We start from the raw sequence: 20,371 nt of genomic DNA, 5'->3' as shown, positions 1-20,371 counted from the left end.
AATTATATTTGTTTGTATGTTTTTGTTTGTTTATGTGTGTATGTTATTTTGTTTTAAATTTGGAAAATTAATAAAAAATTAATAATAATAAAAAAATGATTTTGTCAACTAGGGTGACCATCCAAATAAGTGAAGAAGGATGGCTCAGAGACTCATGGTCTTTTGCTTTTGAAAAACAATTGGGCAGTGAGGTCATTTTAGGTCCAGAGTGATGGTGGACCTAAGATTTGTACCTTTGCATTAGCTATTACAAGTTGTGCTGACTACCAACAGTTTATAGGCAGCTTTAAAAAGGACTAGACAAATTTGTGAAAGGTGTAGCTAATAGTAATTGATGGACCTGACAGCTAACTGAAACATCCATGTTCACAAGCAATGTCTCTCTGAATAGCAGATTCTGGGAAGGGCCAGAAGGGCCATTGTTGCTATGCCTGAGCCTCTGGCAGGCTACTATTAGAAATGGGATGGACCTTTCGCCTGATCCAGCAGAAGAGTTATTAGGCATACAGGAGGCAGAACTGTGCATGAAGCTGTGGCTCTCTGAGGTTTCTGCATGGTCAGCTGAAGAGCCAGGCTGTTTAGTTTAAATGTCTCTGCCTTGGGTGTTTAGTTGTATTATTTTAAAACCAATTTCTGTTGTTTATATTGTATGGTTATAAATCTTCTTGAGAATTATGTGAAAGGAGATGAGCAAAGCAAAACAACAAATCAAGCATTCACACTTCCTATGTTTTTCCCTATGTTTTTATCCACTCTTATTTTTATCTGTAAACCGTCTTGAGGCCCTGTCTGGGAAGAAGGTGGGTATAAATTTTAAATTTTTTAAAAAAATTATAATAATGTCAATATTATCTTGTTCATTTAGAGGAAATAAGCAAGAACCATACAATTTACTACAATTAGAATATTTATTTACACAAAATGGAAGAGTATTTTTTAAAAATGACACTGCAGCCTACCATGCCAATATGCAGTTCAATATGCAAAACATGGGGCCCTTCCAAGCCCACTTTGCTTGGACCATAACCTTAGTTACTAGCATGAGGATAGCAAGGGACAGCTAAAGGTGGGAAATTTCTTTATATGGATGTTTGAAGCAAGAAACCCAGGAGAACGAAGGAAGACTGAAATAATCAGAAATGAGAAATGTTCATAAGCAAATAATTGTAGTTCAGATCTCACAATTGCTTTAGGTGAGCAAGACTTGTGTAGTACAATGGGCAGAAAGGAGGATTGATCAAACACAATAGTTAATCACTTTGAAGAAAAGGGAACACTATGCCTGCTATAGAGGAATGGCTGATAAAACTCATGGACTTGGCTTAGATGGCAAAGTTAACATGTTTAATTAGAGAAAAACTATTGACATTTATTCAGGACTGGAAACTTCTTACGGACCACTGTAAACGTGACAGCAAATGTGTCAGATATGCTCTGGTTTTTCAGAGTAAAAAGCATCTGTGCCTAAAGTAAATACAAAAACAAGGAATCGAATTTAGCATACACTTTAGTATGTATGGGAGGTTTCTACTGCATCTAAACATCAAGGATTAAAATAGTGACTGCTCTAGTGAACAATATTAATTTAGATGCTGATCATGCTTCAGGAGTTCCAGGAGATGGCACCAGAGGCTCACAGGCAACACATTAGAGGAAAGTAGGACAAACTCCAGTCAACAAAGCATTCCGCACAGTAAGCAGAATTAGGCTTATTTTGAAACAGATGGGCTCTGCAGCACTGAATATTATAGAGTTGTTTATTGTCTGGCTGGTTTGAAACCCAGGGATTATTTGCTAGCAACTAGCACTTTCTGTGTCACATTGGGTTTCATCTAAAACAGAATAAAGTGAAAGCCCACTGGGATATTTAGATATACATTTTTTTATACTAATCCACTGTTGAATTCAGAACTGAAACTTGCTATTATGTGGTCTATTCAGCACAGGAGTGCTTTTTTTTCTGGAAAGATTAGCAGCATACCCGACATCCTAACCCTGATGTAGAACAGCTAGCTAACAGATTTTGTCAGAGCTGGGAATTGCACAGCAGTACAATGAAAAAATATTTACCACTGTTGGCACTTGTTTTTGAAACATCATTTTGAACACCCTATATTCAATAGCATAAAGAGATCACCTTGGAACTCTCGAGTGCATTGTGAGATGGTCATACTCTAAAAAAGGCTTGTTAAATTTGCAAAGCAACTAACACCTTTCCCAATCATGAGTTGGGATAGAGCATGAAGAACACTTCAGTCTAGAAGTTTTAAAAGATACAGTTATTGTATGCCACCGACTTGCACAGTATATCACAAAACCTGTCTGTTACTTGTAGAAGAGTTAATAAACTTTTGTTCAGACTACAATGTTATCTAAGAAATAGTAACATGAGGTGTGAGTCATCAAAATTCCACAATAAAACTATTAGCATTACGAGAACAGAGGGTAGTTGGAATGCAACAGTGATAATAAAACGGGGGACTTGAATACTTGAGAAATACAAAATGAGTAAGAAAATGTATTTTACTGAACCAAAGCACTCAATCCAACGTGCTCTATAAATGCTCTTGCAGAGATTGGTCCAGTAAAAGAGGCTGTCAAAGGTTATAAAAACACAGAACACATGATAGACCAAAACCCAATTAACTATGAGTGCCTCAACTACAAATTTTGCCAACTATCTTTACTTGGTCTTGACTAGATGCAACTTCAGCTGACTCATTCTTAGTCACAGCTAGAAATGTGATGGATTCAGTTCAATTTATCATGGGCTGGATGGAGGAATCCTCATAGAGCAGGATAGTTAACTGGTGGTCATCCAGATGTTGCTGAATTGTGACTCACATTATTCCTGACCATTGGGTAGGCTAGCGAAGCTGATTAGTGCTATAATTCAGCAACATCAGGAGAGCCACAGATCTCCTACCTGTCCTAGAGCATAGCAAAGCCCAGTTCTACCACCATCCACAATTTGACAGTGAGGCTCTGCCATTATAGGGAAAGGGAGGCCTGTATGCAGCTCCACATCCAATTTGGTCAAGCTAATTCAAGGATCTAATGAACACGGGGCCATAAGATGCAAAAGAACATCCAATCCTTGGATGGTCCTAAGAACAGGACCAATGGGTTCCAGAGTAGTACAAAAAATTATTCAGCATGATCATCATGAACTGATCTCATCAGGATGGACATATGTTCTGTCGTGCTAGCAAAGAATCTCAAATCAGCCGATTACACTAATGCTGCCCTGTACAACAACTCTAGGCTTTCTTACTATAACTTTGGAGACCTATATGGTCAATTTCATCCTTCCTACAGGGAGCAGCAATAGGAATAGCACAAGTCATTGACCCAGGAAGTATCACTTTCTAGCATTTCTTGGGGACATCAGGAACTACCTAGAATAGGTGAAAGTAGGAAACATGTGGCCTGTCAGGGAACTGCCATCGGAGAGTCAGGTGGTGGAGGGGCTAAAGGAGGCTAGGAGACCCTCGGATGCGGAGGAAGCTGCCAGCGATTGAGGGAGTCATGCTTTGAGGGCTCCCGTAAAGGCAGAGCTTTGAGACCTATGCCAAGCTCTGAGGGATTCAGCTTTTACGCACAAGCAGCTCATTATCCCATCACAGCAATCTGTCAGTCCCTGAAAGCTGCTTGTGCAAAGGAGAGGCATCATGAGTAACCCAACCGAAGCCGGAGGGGCAGGTGGAGCTGGAGCGGGTCCAAGTCTGGAGGAAAGATACAGAGCGTTGGAACACCAGCTAGCACTGCAAACGGCGCGGCTTGAGGAGAGGCGGGCTCAGGATGCAAAGGGGAAAACCACCCCCATCGCAAGGAAGGTACCAGGGTTGGTGCAAAAGTTTGGGGGTGACCCAAGAAATTACCAAGCCTTTAAGACAGAGATGCAGTATGCCCTCAATCTGCAGTTTGATGACTTTGCCGATGAGGAATCGAGAGTGGCTTTTGTGATTGGGCATCTCGAGGGGGGGGGCTAGAGACTGGGTGAGGCCCCTGATGGCAGCGAATAATGATGCCTTAAAGGACTTGAGAAAGTTTTTCCTCGCGATGGACTTGATGTTTTCCAGCGAGATTGAACAGGGGGTGGTGCGCAGACAGTTGATGGCGTGTAAACAGGGGAATCAGTCCGTCCGAGAGTATTGGACACAGTTTACCATGCTGATACATAAATTGGGGTGGGACCTGTCTGCGGACCCGATACAAATGCTGTTTGAAGAAGGGCTATCCCCAGCGGTAAAAGACGAACTTTCCCGCGCGCCCCGTCCGGAGTCCATGGATCAGCTGACCAAATCCGCTCTCGCGATTGGAGTGCGCCAAGAAGCAAGGGCTCTGGAGAAGCGGGAAGGGAGAGGAGAGCGTTGGAGCGATTTCCGCATTCCTGAGATGCCGGAGCAACCTTCCCCGCATGTAGAACCGATGGAGATTGGGGCAGCGCGCGCGGGCAGAATTTCAAACGCCAACGAAGGGCGGAAGAAGGAGGGGAAAGGCACCAAAAAATGTTTCCTCTGCCAACAGCCAGGACATTTTGCCAGAGTCTGCCCTCAAAGGAAGGGATGGCAAGGGATGGCGGGAGCTGTTGGGAGTGAGGAGGAGGGGGGTAAGGAGCAGGTAAAAGCCAACGCCTGGCTGCCAGCATCAGGGCACAGCAGCCAGGCCAAGGATCAGTGAACGTGCCCAAGCCTGAACCCCCAAGAGCAGCTCTAGTCATAGAGGTGTTGCTAGAGCTACCCAATGGACATCCGCTAACGATAAAAGCTTTATTAGACTCAGGCAGCTCCTGTAATTTCATGAGTAAGGAGTTTGCAGCTGAACACCAGATACAGACGCTCCCTTTAAGTAACCCTTTGCAGGTGACAACGATTGATGGGAGGGAACTGCTGGGAGGAGAAGTGAACCAACAGACTGTTCCCATGATAATGAAGGTGGCAAGGCACACGGAAGTGATTGCGTTTAATGTGGCCACCCTGGGAGGAGCGCCCATCATATTGGGAATGAGCTGGCTGGCGCTGCATGACCCGCTAGTGGGATGGCACCAGCGGATAGTCTCTTTTGGGTCAGCTCATTGCCTAGAACACTGCAAGGGAAGGGAAACTCAGGGGGGAGCCATGGCCACTCTGGCAGGGATGGAGGTGGAAAAAAAGGGAGAAATACCACAACAATACGCTGACCTGGGTAACGTCTTCAGCGAGAGAGAAGCAGATAGACTGCCCCCGCACAGACCCTTTGACTGTCAAATTAACCTACTCCCAGGAGCCCAGCTGCCAGTGGGCAAACTGTACGCCATGTCCGACAGGGAGATGCAGGAGTTAAGGGAGTTCATTGACAAGAACCTGAAACGAGGTTTCATCAGGGAGTCACGAGCGGTGGGGGGGAGCCCAGTTTTCTTTGTGGACAAAAAAGACACGGATAAACCCAGGCTTGGAGTGGATTTCAGGGCCGTAAATGCAGTGTCAGAACCAGTGGCTTTCCCCATGCCCAGAATTGATGACATTTTGACCCGGGTGAGGAAGGGAAAGATTTTTACCAAGCTGGACCTGAGGGGGGCGTATAACCTGATACGGATGAGAAAAGGAGATGAATGGAAAACTACCATGTTCACCCCCTTGGGGGCCTTTGAGTATCTCGTTATGCCTTTCGGTCTACAGGGGGGCTCAGCCTGCTTCCAATCCTTCATGACCTTTGCTTTACAAGAACTGTGTGGCATTCTTAGATGACGTATTGGTGTACTCAGAGAATGAGGAGCAGCATGTGCGAGATGTCAGGGAGGTACTAAGCAGGCTGCAAGCAAACCAGCTGTGGGTAAAACTGGAGAAGTGTCAATTTCATACCAGAGAGGTGGAATTCCTGGGGTACCGTTTGTCAGACAAGGGATTGGCCATGGATCCCAGCAAGGTCCAAGCGGTACTGGAATGGAAGACACCCAGAACCAGGAAAGACGTGCAGAGGTTCCTGGGGTTTGGAAACTTCTATCGGAAGTTCATCAAGAACTTTGCCCACTTAACGGCTCCCAGCACTGACTGTCTCAGTAGTAAGAAGAAATTCGCCTGGACGGAAGAGGCGCAGCAAGCGTTTGAAAGGCTAAAGCGTTCACGTCGGAAGAACAGCTTTTGCACGTGGATCTTCAGAAGCCGATGAGGGTAGAAACGGACGCATCTGATCGAGCGGTAGGGGCGGTGCTTCTCCAGCCGGGAAAAGATGCGTCGGACTGGAGACCGTGTGCCTTCTTCTCGCGGAAATTGAACAAATCCGAGAGGAACTACACCGTGTACGACCGGGAACTGCTCGCCATTCATGAAGCTCGCCATTCATGCTGATTGGAGCACAACGCAAGGTCCAAGTGTGCACGGACCACAAAAATCTAGAATATTGGAGAACGGCCCGAGTACTGAACCAGAGACAAGTGAGATGGGCACAGGAGTTCTCCAAATTCCATTTTGAAATTTGTTACATACCGGGCCCCGAGAACGTCAGGGCGGACGCTCTCTCTCGAAAACCAGAGTATTTAGAGGGGAAGGGAGCGCCCGAGGAAAGGCATATCATCCCCGAGGACCACTGGGTGTGTGGGGCAGCATTGGTGGGGCAAAGAGAACTGGTAGAGGGAACCGAGAACGATGAATATGCCCAAGATAAGCTCAGAGGGCTCAGGGGAGCTGGAGAGAACACAGGGGGGTTTGAGGAAAGGAACGGGGCGTTGTATTACAAGGGGGCACTGTACATACCAGAAGGGGAACTGAGGGGTAGAGTGCTCAAACAATTGCACGACAGCCCCACTGCGGGGCACTTTGGGCAACACAAAACCATGTGGTTGGTTACCAGGCAGTTCTGGTGGCCAAAGGTGAGGGAAGATGTACTTGAGTATGTAAGGGGGTGCGACCGCTGCCAGCGGGCAAAAGGGGAGAGGCTGGCACCGGCGGGGTTACTGGAACCATTACCCACACCAGAACAGCCATGGGAGGCAGTATCCATAGATTTTATGACGGATCTGCCAAAATCCAAAGGGAAAACAGCAGTCATGGTAGTGGTAGACCTATTAACCAAGATGTGCCACTTTATAGCCTGCTCACATGCGGTCACGGCAGAAGAAACCGCCAGGTTGTTTGTAAAACACATTTTTAGGTTGCATGGCGCCCCCTTGAGGGTGGTCTCAGACCGAGGGAAACAATTTACTTCCAGGTTCTGGAGGAAGCTCATGAGCTTACTGCACGTAGAGGTAAATTTCTCGACCGCCAGACATCCAGAAACTAATGGGCAGGCGGAAAGGGCAAACAGTATTCTACAACAATACCTGAGGTGTTATGTGAATGACAGAGAGAATGATTGGGTAGAGAAATTGGCTCTGGCCGAGTTTGCCTACAATAACGCGGAGAATGTGTCCATGGGAATGAGTCCCTTTTTGGCTAATTATGGGTGCCATCCTAGGGCATTTCCAGGGGAAGGAGGGGAAAGATGGAGCGTACCGGCAGCGGAACACTTTGTAGAAGAAATGGAAGCAATACATCGTCAGCTCCAAATGAATTTGGATAGGGCCAAGGAAGAATACAAGAAACAGGCAGACAGGAGCAGAAGGGAAGGAGAGACCATAAGGGTGGGGGACCGGGTGTGGTTGTCGACACAAGGGTTGCCATTCAAGGGCGGGTGTAAGAAATTGAGGCCCAAACGACTGGGACCCTTTGAGGTCATACAACAGGTAAATCCGGTGGCCTTCAAACTCAGGTTGCCAAACAACATGAAACTGCACCCAGTATTCCATAGATCATTACTGTCACCATACCGAGAGGGTCGGGAGTTTGTGGGACGTGAGGGTGAGGTTCCCCCGGTACCGTTAGTAGAAGAGAGGGAATGCAGCAGTCACGTGGCAGAAATAGTCAATTCCAGGTGGAAGGGTAAACAGGTGGAGTATTTAGTGGCATGGGAAGGGGAACCGGAGTCAGAGAACACATGGGTACCGGCAGAAGCGGTCAATGATGAGGTTTTAGTAGAAATGTTTCATCGCAGGTTCCCAAGGAAACCTCAGCCCGTGACACGGTTCTGGAAAGAACACTTCGGCACCACCGACGAGGAAGAGGAGTTCGAAGGGTTCCCAGAATCAGGGCCGGGAGAGGGAGAAGAATCCGATGAGGAAGAGTACTCGGGGAGAAGGGACAGTAGTCGGTGGAGGGCGGTTTTCGAGTCATCCGAAGATGAGGAGGATTCTTTCAGGGGTTTTCCATCCTCACCACCCATAGAAGAGGGGGAGAGGGGGTGTGAGGGGGGGCCCTGGAGGGGAGGTGGATGTCAGGGAACTGCCATCGGAGAGTCAGGTGGTGGAGGGGCTCAAGGAGGCTAGGAGACCCTCGGATGCGGAGGAAGCTGCCAGCGATTGAGGGAGTCATGCTTTGAGGGCTCCCATAAAGGCAGAGCTTTGAGACCTATGCCAAGCTCTGAAGGATTCAGCTTTTACGCACAAGCAGCTCATTATCCCATCACATGGCCCTCCAGATGGATGACAATGTCCATCATCCTGGACCACTGGTCATGCCGACTGGGCTGATGGGAGCTGGGACACCAACAATATCCATGAGGAACCTGCATAAGAAACTGAAGGTAACAAACCCAAGAAAATCCTGATAGGTAACACAAGATGCTTACGGCCTTTCTTGTAATGTTAAAATCTCTGCTTGAACATATAATCCAAATGTTTATTTTTATGTATCATTTATGTATCCCCAAATAAGATTATGACGTATCATTTGGCTTCAGTGAAACATTTAGGGTTGCCATATCTTGAAGAGCAATTATGGATCGCTATGACAACTCTCATTTTACATACCCATGAAAAAGAGGCCATGTCCTGGAAAAAGAGGACATAGAGCAATCCTACAATACCAAGAATGTTGGTTTATAACTTCAGGCAAGGAACAAGCACTAGAAGCAAACAAAGGTTTCTTTTCACAAAAATCTTGTTTGATAACAAACAAAGAAAAAACCCAACATATAAAAATGTGGAAAAAAATGTGACCTGTAAATAGACTGCTTTCTGTCTAGGATGTTTTCTTCCTGGTTGCCAACAGCTTATTTCTTAAAATAAAATTTAAAAAGTGTTTATTATGGAAATATCAAACCAAACACATTTCACAAAGTCCAAAAGAAAATAACCTTCAAGGTCATTTTGAGGATTAATTACTACGTGCATACAAAACTATGAAGAGTTTTACAACTTGCTCAGAATCTCTCACTGCAATGGGTAAAGTTATTAGGACAAGAGTTCTTTCTAAACACGTGTCTGTAACATGTAGATTTCACAATGAATTTCATAATCAAATACTTTCATAACTGGTTGGAAATCCCCCCCCCAATTTATCAAGGGGACAAATGAACAGTTTTAGTAACATTTGAACAACTGGCACCAAACAACAACCTCGGTTTTGGCTTTAATTCATCTCAGATGAGAGACTGTTTATTCCCTAACAACACTGTTTGGTCTTGCTAATTATGTTGTAATGCCAGGGCATTCTTTCTTGTGTGTCCAAAGTTCACAAAGAGCTTCTGGGTACTGTATAAAGAATACATAATGCATTACCCAGCAGTTTTTCTCTCTCTTCCTATTGGCAGTACAGCTGGGCTTGTCTTTCCAAACAAAAAACAGCAACGTATACGACAACACTCTATAAAAGACACACTGATATTACATTCAAGTTGCGGGTGGGAGGGAAATGCTTCTTCACAAAAAAACAACAACGGGTATTTAAAATGTGTACAAAGCAGAAATGGGCTGAGTAAATAAATGGGAAGATCTTGGTAATGATTATTGCTCCCTTGCACCTTTTTGCTTAGTCTTCAGCATCACTGCCATTTTTGTTCCAAAGGATGACAAGTAAAAGAATTGGTATAAGTGATATGGTCCCCTGTAGCTATCCTATTTCATTAGGAAAGAAAGAAGGAAAGAAGAAAGAAAGAAAGAAAGAAAGAAAGAAAGAAAGAAAGAAAGAAAGAAAGAAAGAAAAATATCCTTTTATGTCCTATTCAAACCCCTTCATCAGGAACAGGGAACAAGAGCAAAACATGTCAGAGATGTCACCTGGCTACTTAGCCACCTTCACATGAACATACAATTCAGAGATGCTTCTTCTACAAACTTCAAGAGAGGTTTCCAATGGCATGGTGTGTACATGAACAGCCTGCTGCAATAAGGCAACAACCACAGAGAACAATTTTTTCATAGTATCCACTGGTTCCCAAGGCCTATTTGGACACTCTCCAAAGGTCGGCTTTCCCTCTGAAAGCATGGGGTGGGGAGCATAAAGGTGGCAAAGTGCACTCTGTGTGGGTGGAAGGAACACTAAAAAGACCTTCAGAGATTAAGTGGATCCAAAGTCCTCAGAAAACACTGCAGTTTCTAAGTGAGGCACCTCCAGGTCTCCAGTACAATTAGAGTAGCTCAATAAGAGATCTAAGTTGTAATCATCAAACACAACTACATATGTATATGCACATGGGTGACTTTCACAGGTGGACTCCCTGAAGTCACACTACAGAACTACTCATGTAATTTCAACCCCTCACTAACCGACCATGCAGTTATTTCTGTGGAGCAAACAATAATTTTCTCCTTCCAACTACTATGACACTATCCCTGATCCAGCATCAATAGCTTGACTGTGCAAACGTTGACTGTATTCACAGGTAACATTAGTCCAAGGTGTGTAGTTGATTTATATCCTAATGTGCACAATTTCACACCAAGTCAAGGCTCATGGTTTGTTGCTCCTAGTCAGACAAATTAAGTAGTAAAACTGGAGCACTCAAGCTGTGTACACCAACACATAGCTCATGCAAATTATGGTAAACAGCCACACATACCAATGCAGCCAGCAGGAATGTGAGCGAAATTCCTTTAACTTTGTTTCTCTCATTATAGTTATAACTTCTTCCCCATATAACTTCTTCCCTAAATACCATACAAATCAATGCTCTGGATGACAAGGTCTGCACACCAGCAACTTGTTGGCTGGCTTTGTTTTGTAGAAGCACAACTTCTTCAAGGCACTGGATGTTTGCTTGTGAATAAGTGTAAGTCACCACAGACATAATCCAATAGGTGTTTTCAACAGCCATACAAGAATATAGGTACTCACTGCTACAGTGGAACCTCGGATTGCGAACGTGATCCGTGCAGGAGGCACGTTCGCAACCCTCAGCATTTGCAACCTGCAGCGCCGCATCTGCGCACACACACAGGTTGTGATTTGGTCTTCTGCACATGCGCAGAAACCCGGAAGTAACCCATTCCTGTACTTCCGGGTTTGGCGCAGTGCGCAACCCGAAAACACTTAACCTGAAGCGTCTGTAACCCGAGGTACCACTGTATTTCAGCAGTAGTAGTCATACCACTGGTGGCTAATTTTGATTTCCCCAGATCAGAACTCTATGAAAAGCTGAAAAATTGGCTTGACTTGAAACTAAATTACTTAATTTTAGCAGGAAAGCAAAAACAAATCAAACGTATTACAACATCTAGGAGTGCTAAAACTGCCTCTCCTCCAAAGGCACTAAATATCTTCCTGCCCCGATCTTCAGACACAAACTTGCATTATCCCAAATACATTACTTCCCTTCTTGAAGAAGTAGGCTTCTAAGCAGAGAAAAACTCTTCTGTGCATGATTTTATTTACATCACTGAAAGATCCAACAGAGCAGGGCTACTTCTAGGTAAGTCTCTTTTGGCTAGTGTTTCTATACTGGATAAAGAATCCTTTCCATTAACATTCTGCTTACTTAGACATTTTATATTACATGGTCAAAACAGTTAAGTAATGTTTTGCTGTACTTCATTGATTTTACAAGATGAGCCAAACCCATAATTAACAGGTTTATTTGTTTTAGATTTTAAGCGTATCTTAATAACAGTGTGTCAGTGAGCTAACTATGGTTGTGGGCAAGATATCTTAACAAAAACAAAGTCCAGCAGTGTCAAAACACGATCAAGTATTATATGACCATGTTGTTGGTACCCTCCCTGTTTCTATGCCATACCTTGTATTTTTTTAAAGTTCCTGTGTGGCACAAACATCCATTTCAATGCCCTGATAGAGGAAACCAAAGGAATATGAATATGATTTTTTTTATCTGTGCACAATATATTTTAAGATTTGTGTGCCCACATTTCTGTGATGTTCATCTGTTTCCAATTATTTGTTTGTATTGACTGTATCAGAGACACACCATCACTGACATCTTTTATCTCGTTAGCAACTTCAATGTGTATTATTAGTAACGGAATTTACTGACTTTTTTGTAGTAATTTTCATGTGGGAAGTAAACTAACACAGCTGTGGCTTTGTAAACAGAAGCCAATCATAAACCACTGTATTTCCTGGGAACAGAAACTAATGAGCATCCAGAGCTATTTAAAACCATTATTGAACACTATATAAGAGGCAGAGCACTTGGCACTTCCTGCATCCTGGGCCAAGAACTGGAGGATGTATGAAAGTTTTAAATACTTGCATTCTAATAGGGAGAAAGCTGAGATATTACAATCAACTACTGAAACTACAAAGTTTTGAGTTACACAAAGCAGAACTGGAAGATCTATCTATAAGTGTGAATATGAAGACAAGTAGCCATTTAAGATGGACAGTCATCAAATAGCCAGAGATAGGGTCTTTTGTCCAGTGGTACCCAGACTGTGGAACTTCCACCACAGGCATATTTGCCTAGCACCAACATTATAATATTTTCTATGCCAAACAAACACTGTCTTATCCTCCTGATTCTCTGATGGCAAATGATACAGATAGGATTATTATTTCAGCTGCTCTTCTGTATATTTGAAGCTGGTTTAAAAAAATGATTTGTAGGGTGCCTTGAAGACCAAACTTGAAAGAAAGGTGGGTTAATTTAAAAAGAGAAAAAAGAGAGAGAAAGGGTCACTTTAAACTGTTTTGTGGAAAATCCATTCAACATGGAATGAGTGGTAGGAGGAAGACTAATCCTCAAAAGCTACAATTGCTATTCCGGTAATTGTTCTTGCTTTTACCAAGGTTATAAATTTTAAATTCCAGACATGTCTTTAGAAGATGATGCAAGTTATAGTTCAGACAGTCCGAAGTTAGCCACACTCCAGTGATATGATACAATCACCAGGGTAGGAAAAAACAAGATTCCATCCCCCTGCCTGAAGGGACAATTTACCCCACAGCTGAACTCACATTATTCCAATCACTATGAGCTGCACATAAACAGCAAGAGTAACAGCACACCACACCATGGTGTCATAGAGCTGTCTGCTCTGTAGACATGATTATGCAAATATGCTCTCCCACACACTATGGAGAAGCAGAAACCCTTCAGCCTCACCAGCCAATACCACCCCTAGCATTTGACGAACAGATGTTAAGTGTGAAGCAAAACACACCCAGAGTCTAACCCGATTGAATTTTTTAAAAGCTTTAATTAGAATAATTATTAAAATAGAAAACGGTCAGACTTTAAACAGACTCAACGCACAACATACAATAATAGAAAAAGTCAGCGGCTAACTAAACAAATATGATATAAATATTAAATACAGGCTGTGCAGAAACATCCAGCCTTATTCAGTAAAAAAGTCTCAATCATCCCCAAACCCTAAAGCGAGAGAGACTGGTTTTTAAAACCTCCACATACAAAACCTCAAACTCAGAAATTATTTTAGTAATTTGTCATTAGTTTTTGACCAATTTATTCTACTGTTTACTCTTCAAATAAAATCATTTACAAAACAGCAGCGGCATTTCCAGGCTCCCTGCCTTCTAGGTCCTAATAGTAAATTTAAATTGATGGCCCCATATGCTTTCAGACATGTTGTTCCAGTGCATCTTTAAGATAGGAGTGCCAAAACCACCTAAGTGTTTTAAGACTAGTCTGCAAGCCAACACTGCACCTGCTACTGAAAAAATGAACCATGAACAAGTTAAACTTCGAGAACAACAGGAAAAAAAGAAAATACAAATTTATGAGGCTCTGCATAGGTCTCAGTAGAAAGTGAGATTCCTTACCTCTATCATTCAGACTATTTCTGAGGGCCCTTTCAACCTGTTCTTCTTCATTCAGTCCACCAGTATACATGCTGTAATCTCTCGTTGAGTGCGATGGGTAACCTGGGTATCTAAAATTCTCTACACAGATCACACACAGAGAAAGAAAGTGTGATACCAGGAGTGACTACTATATCAAATTACAGTACTGAATTTGTTCTACGTTTTCCCTCAACCCTCTGGAGCAGATTTGTAGAGGGTATGGGGGTGTGGGGAGAAAGAGAGGAAGGGCAAGTTCCATTCCTCAAGTGGAAGTATTTGTGCTAGTGGTAGAACCTCACTGGATACTGACCATTATATCTGTAACTTGCTTTTTAAGAACTAAGAGGTAGGTAATAGTGCAAGGAAAAATGCTGTGAATACTGTAGTAATCACAAAAAAGAAAAAGAGTCTATTAAAGCCTGTTGCAATTCAGCTAGGCCCAGAGAAGCCGCCCAGAGTGGCTGGGGAGGCCCAGCCAGATGGGCGGGGTATAAATAATAAATTATTATTATTATTATTATTATTATTATTATTATTAAAGGATGCAAACCCAACTTTTTGCACATGTCCCTATTTGCACTGATAATCACACATGTAAGTGGATTCTGTATGTTTGATTCCTAAGCCCAATCCAGCAACTGAGTCTACACTCTGTGTGGTCTAGTAAAAATGTCTAGTACTCCAGTGATAGCTTGCAAGGGTGAGCCAAGAGCTGAATTCACCCATTGGATGATCTCACTTCCCCATAAAATAGTTGATCAACACAATTCCAATTTCTTTTATTAGGCTGCTGTGTGTGCTCAGCATGATCAGGGTGTACATGAATAATGGTACTTTGTTTGCTCTTTTTATTCATGAACAAGGATAATCATCTTCTGGTAAACAGAGCAGCAATTAAAAGACCAGCATAAACCAAAATGCTCTCCTTTCCACTTATCATTGAGAGAAAGCTCACCAGCCCTAACACACCTGGTAATACAGGACATCCTGGCCAGGCAGACCTCTCAAATTCTGTATTTTCCCGTGTCTAAGACAATTTTTATTATTATTTTAAAATGTTTAAAATTGTGGGTCGTCTTATACATGGATAGTGCAGAGGGGGGATGGGCGATTGGTGGCAGCTGCGAGAAGACTGTCAGTGGTGATTGGGTGGGTGATTGGTGGCTACAGCAAGGCCTGCTGGTGATTGGCTGCCACTGCGGCGATTGGGCGGGTGATTGGTGGCTGCAGCAAGGCCTGCTGGTGATTGGCTGCGGCAGTGGCAATTGGGCAGGTGTTTGGTGGTGAGCAGGCAGATGATTTGTGGCTTCAGCGAGGCATGCGATTGGCAGTGGCAGTCAGGCGGGTGAGCTAGTGTCGGCAATCTCCCCCTATTTCCTTAATTTGGGGTCCCAAAAAGTAGGGGTCGTCTTATACACCGGGGTGTGTTTGTGTGTTATACATGGAAAAAATATGGTACTTGTTTCTTTCCTTAAATCAAATGCAAGAAGTTATTATATCAGATCAGGTGACTAACATTTTCCAGTATGAGGTTGTGTTGTCCTAGTGCAACCTCTCTAGGGACTGCATGCCAGAAGTGGAAGAGTGGGCATATCCCACCCACCCCCATCAGATAGTCCTGGGTGATATATCGATATATCGCCCAGGACTGGTATGAGGGGCAGACTGTGATGACAACCTAGTGAAACTGCCACCGCTCCTGAGTCCCTCTTCCTCCAGCACCCAGCATACTGAGGGGAAAACAAGCTGTTGGTACTAGAAGCAGAGGGACTCAAGCAGCGGTGGTTTCACTAGCAATATACCACTGAATTAAACTGCTAGTGATCTGCCCCTCATACCGGCAGAGAGAGAAACAATCTGCATGGGCGAAGTGCCAATACAGCTTGTTCCTCCCTCTACTTCTTTAAACTGATTGGCTGAGGAGTGCACCTCTGCCCTCGCCTCAGCCAAGCAGTTTTACGGAGCCTCTAACCCACTCCTGCTTGCAGAAGCCTCTGTTGAAATGCTCCTGTTTCCCAGCTGAGGGAGTCCGAACCCCACTTCTGCTTGCACTCAAGTAGGATTGGGATCGGGGCTGCTCAGCTGGTGAGGTGGCAGGCTCCGTCACACTTTTCCATTGAGGGTGCGCAGCTGCGCTCCCCTCAAGGGAAAAGTTTAAAAGAGCCCCCACCTTGGAATCAGACCCCCTGCACCATCTGAAAGCAGTCAGGTGGAACACAGGCTGTGCTTGGGAAAGGTGGAGACAGCCCAGCAGCTGCATCTGAGAGTCCCTGCACTGCCTTTGATGCAGCTGCCTGTCTCCACCTTGCCAGGCAGTGCTCCTTTAAACTTCTTTGTTGAGGGGAACACAGCCGCACACTCCGCAATGGAAAAGCATGATGGAATCTGCAGCCCTGATCCCACTCCTGCAAGCAGGATCTCTCAGCTGGGAAGCGGGGGCTTCATGTTACCCAGCTGAGCAGCCCCCATCTCGCTTCTGCTCACCGGAACATCAGGGCTCGCTCAGTTGGGGGCAGGAGGATTTCCTGCCTACAGCTGAGCAGCAGGCTGGGGCCAGCTGCATTGTCCCCAGCCCACCAGACGCTGAGCTGAAAGCGCCTCAGGTCCCACCATGAGAGCTAAGGCAGTTTCTCCCAGTGCCTCGCCAGCTGGGGCTAATGCAGCTTGTTTCAACATTGCGGTTTATCGCCAAACTGCGATGTTTTGCTGACGACACATCGTGATGTTGAAAACCTAAGCCCATCCCTAATCAGAGCATGTGTGGGCACACACACTCACAACAATATCAGCGCCTCAACTCCAAAACCACCACAGCTACACACTTTATAAATCTGGTTAATGGAAGGAGAATGAATGCATGTCAGCTACATTGGTGAGCAATCCTTACCTTGTGGCTAAACCCAGTATAGATCAAACACCATACTTCCCTTGACTCAGAGGGCAATGGTATTCAAACATTTACATTCCTGACACTGAGAAAAAGGCAGAGGCACCACAAAGCAGATTGAAGCACTACAGAAACAGAAGAGTGCTCCAATCTGCTATGATATTTCCTGAGCACTTTCAGATAAGTGAGTACAACCTAAGTTACTTACCTGAATTGTATCTGTTTCTTTGTTCTGAAAAGTCAGTTTGAGAGCGAAAGCCACCTAGCAAGAATGTATTTAATATTCATAAGAATTTATCATATTGCCCTTTTACAACTTTGAATTTGACAGATTCATCTATCTAGAAGTATAACTGTTAGAATTCCATCCTGTTAACATGTCTATTGAGTTTTGACAATTTTCTTCTAACAAGCTGAACAGCAATACCTAAGATGAGGTGGGAAAGGAAGATACTGAAACTGTAGGGAAAATGTCCCTCAACTGCTGTTTGCAAAGCTAGCATATCTATTTTATTTAGAACATTGTACTCTGTTTTAGTGGCAGCCACCACTAAAATACAACAAAATACATAGGACCCCTGTCTTGCAAATGTGCCTTTAAATTGAAACATGTAAAAGTATGCTGTTCATGAAGGATGGCACTTGTTAGTTCAAGTTTGCTTACGAAAGCAGAGCTGCTTCACATGCCATTTGTGTTCAGGGTATATTCCTCCCTGCTATACTGTTCACATACACATTATGTGCAGGAGGACATTCCTTGCAAAGAGGATCCCTTAAAGTGAATTCATGCTGGTTTCTAAAACACACAACAATCATTCCCCTCTCTATGATAGATACGGGCAGCTTGTCAAGGCTCTGCTATTGTGTGTTCACATGAATAACCCACACAAGAACAGTTCAAATGCTCCACTTTAAATGAGAACTGATGTTCCTAATCTCCTATAGGATAAATTATAATGTGTTAAGGATTTGTCAAACCATTCCATGTGAACGTAACTGCAGATGCAAAGCCACACTTAATGGACAGAAACACCACATAAGGATGACTTGAAACTTATGAAGTAAAAGCTAAGTATTCATGTTCAATTCAATTCACTGAAATGTGAATTATTGGTAAGACTCAGGGTCATCATTCCATACCTGAGCATGCTTTCATGAGCATCTTCAGAGGTCCCATGGTGTACATTAGCCCAACAAGAATACCTGCCAGATGCCCTGCAAAAGAGGTCCTAAAAAGAAAGCAATCCTTTGTGAGAGGTTGTATTGCTCATGATTAGATACATTCTGTACCCTCATTATCCCAAATCAGACCAATTAGTCAGTTTGCAGCCTATGCTCCACTTGGTGCATTTTAAATTGTGAAGACTTTAATATAACCAAAGGAACAACATGTATTTCACTGTCCAATTTTGGGGGGAAATAATGAGTGAAAAGAACACTGTAGTCTTTATGGATTATTTATGATCCAATAGGGCTCCTCTGATGTACTAACTTGTACAGCCATATTCAGAGACTTTATTAATTCTGCAAATTCCAATACGGAAAAAGTTAGGGTTTACCTATCAATTAAGAACTATTGCTCACTTACTGACAGGTGCATCAAAATGGTTAAGGATTTTCACAACAAAGAAAAAACTGAAACTTGGCACAAATCTGGTCTGAGACTTTTTTTGCACAGACAGATACTAACTAGTCAAAAAATTAATTTAGTTGGAAAAGATTAAAAATTAAACAACATTAGCATGAAAAAATATCACTGAAAAAATATTGGGTGTTTGCAAGCTAATTGTTCTTTTAAGCTAGCTTCAAATAACAAGTTACTTTAGATGATAGATAGATGATAGATGATAGATAATTAGATAGAGAAATGATAGCATTCCAGGGGCAAGGATCATGTAGTTTCCAAGACATTTAATATTCAAACTAATTACTCAGGTTCCCTAGGAAATTAGAGGTACTAGGGTCCTTAGTGCCCAGGGCACTTTTTTCATTCCAGATGGCCATGAGGAAGGAAGGGTAGCCTCATAGAAAAACCTCCCTACAGGTAAGCATGCGGGTGGGGGGGGGGTGAGAGAAGCAGTGGCAAGGAGTGATGGCACTGGAGAAAGCTTGGCTCATAAAAAGCTGAGGAGAGGAATTACTGAGTTCATCATTACAAGCCTCCAAGTCAATTGAAAATCCCCTTTTAGTATCCAACTGTAGCTAGAGTACTAGGCATACACCAAACTAGAACTTGCTAGAATTTTAACCATGTCTCTCTTCCACATCCATTCACAAATGGCCAAAATGCACCATAAGCATCCTTCCAAAACACTCCAGTTGCCTTTTATTGGGCTGAAAGCAGAAACTGTAGCAGCTTGGACCTATGTGGCTCTGCTTCTTCACATTTCTTTTATCTGCTTGTTGAGGGGTAGAAGATGGGTGTGAACATTTTCAAGTCACATCTCTTTTGTTTTGTGAAAGTTTGATCTGGAAAAGTTCGAAGAGTTTTGTCTTGATGGAGACTTATATCTGAGACTACATCATTAGTTGACCTCCTTTCTACTGAGAGGCCAGATTAAATAAAGTGTGCTTAAAAACAGAGTGATAAAAGAATGGATGAACTGACTCCTAGTGAGAAAATCCACAAAACTTCAAGCCAAGACCGGGAGAAAGCATAGCCTATCATGGAAATAAACCCATGGTAGATACAGCCAACTGCACAATTTATGTTCTTTATTGCTAAATTAAAACTATACAAAGTAGGCTGTGTAGTAAAGGATAATAGAGTTGAGACAGCATTTGAATGCAAATGAGCCTGGATTAAACAAAAACCAACTGATTTAAAGATGTTCTGTACAGAAAACTTCTATTGTTCCTTACTGTTAGCTAGCATTCCCATTTCTGGTTATTTTGCAATTAAGTTGAAGTGTTGAATAAGGATTTACCAGCCCGAATTTGACTAAAAGTGGTGGTTCTCCAGTTAGCATCATTCAGAACCTTTTCTTCACTCATGACAGAAAGCAGGGGAAGGAAGGAACCCTATGTGGCACCAAGAAAATACCCATTTCCTGCACAGTATTGTATATCTCTAGAAATTAATTAAAACATTCTAGTCCTTCAACATACAACAGAAGAAACTGTTTCCAAAATACCTCTTGCTAAAAAGCATTGCTACATTATAGAAAAATGATACCAACTGCATTCCTTACTTTATGCAAGTGGTAACTGCTGTTACCACTTGATATTCTGAATACATGAGACTGTTATCAGCAGTTGTCATGGAATCAGCCAACATGGATTATTGCATTTTATCCTATCAGGCTATTATCTAACAATGACAGACATTGTTCTTTGTACAGGGTAGGTAACAACAATTTCCAAACAAATTAAGGTGACTCTAATCAGTAAAGCTTGCAGATAAAATTAAAATCCAAGCAAATACCCTAAT

General features: G+C 43.2%; 1 protein-coding gene across 3 annotated transcripts in view; it reads right to left on the bottom strand.

Moving 5' to 3' along the window:
- The window catches only part of RHBDD1 (rhomboid domain containing 1), a 34,135-nt gene that overhangs the window by 3,592 nt on the left and 10,172 nt on the right, over window positions 1–20,371 (bottom strand). For 2 of the 3 annotated variants that reach the window (XM_081861646.1, XM_081861647.1), the window contains exons 5-7: window positions 18,082–18,170; window positions 17,150–17,203; window positions 14,034–14,153 (exon numbers count right to left, since the gene is read on the bottom strand). In XM_081861646.1, coding sequence (XP_081717772.1) covers window positions 14,034–14,153; window positions 17,150–17,203; window positions 18,082–18,170 — 263 coding nt within the window. The remainder of the gene's footprint in view (window positions 1–14,033; window positions 14,154–17,149; window positions 17,204–18,081; window positions 18,171–20,371) is intronic. The other variant, XM_081861648.1, reaches the window with a different exon arrangement.

The sequence above is a fragment of the Podarcis erhardii genome, assembly GCF_964252035.2.
Source record: "Podarcis erhardii genome assembly, chromosome: 5".
NCBI classification, from domain to species: Eukaryota; Metazoa; Chordata; class Lepidosauria; order Squamata; family Lacertidae; genus Podarcis; species Podarcis erhardii.
Note: the sequence above shows the minus strand (reverse complement) of the source record. Positions and strands in the feature narration are given on the sequence as shown.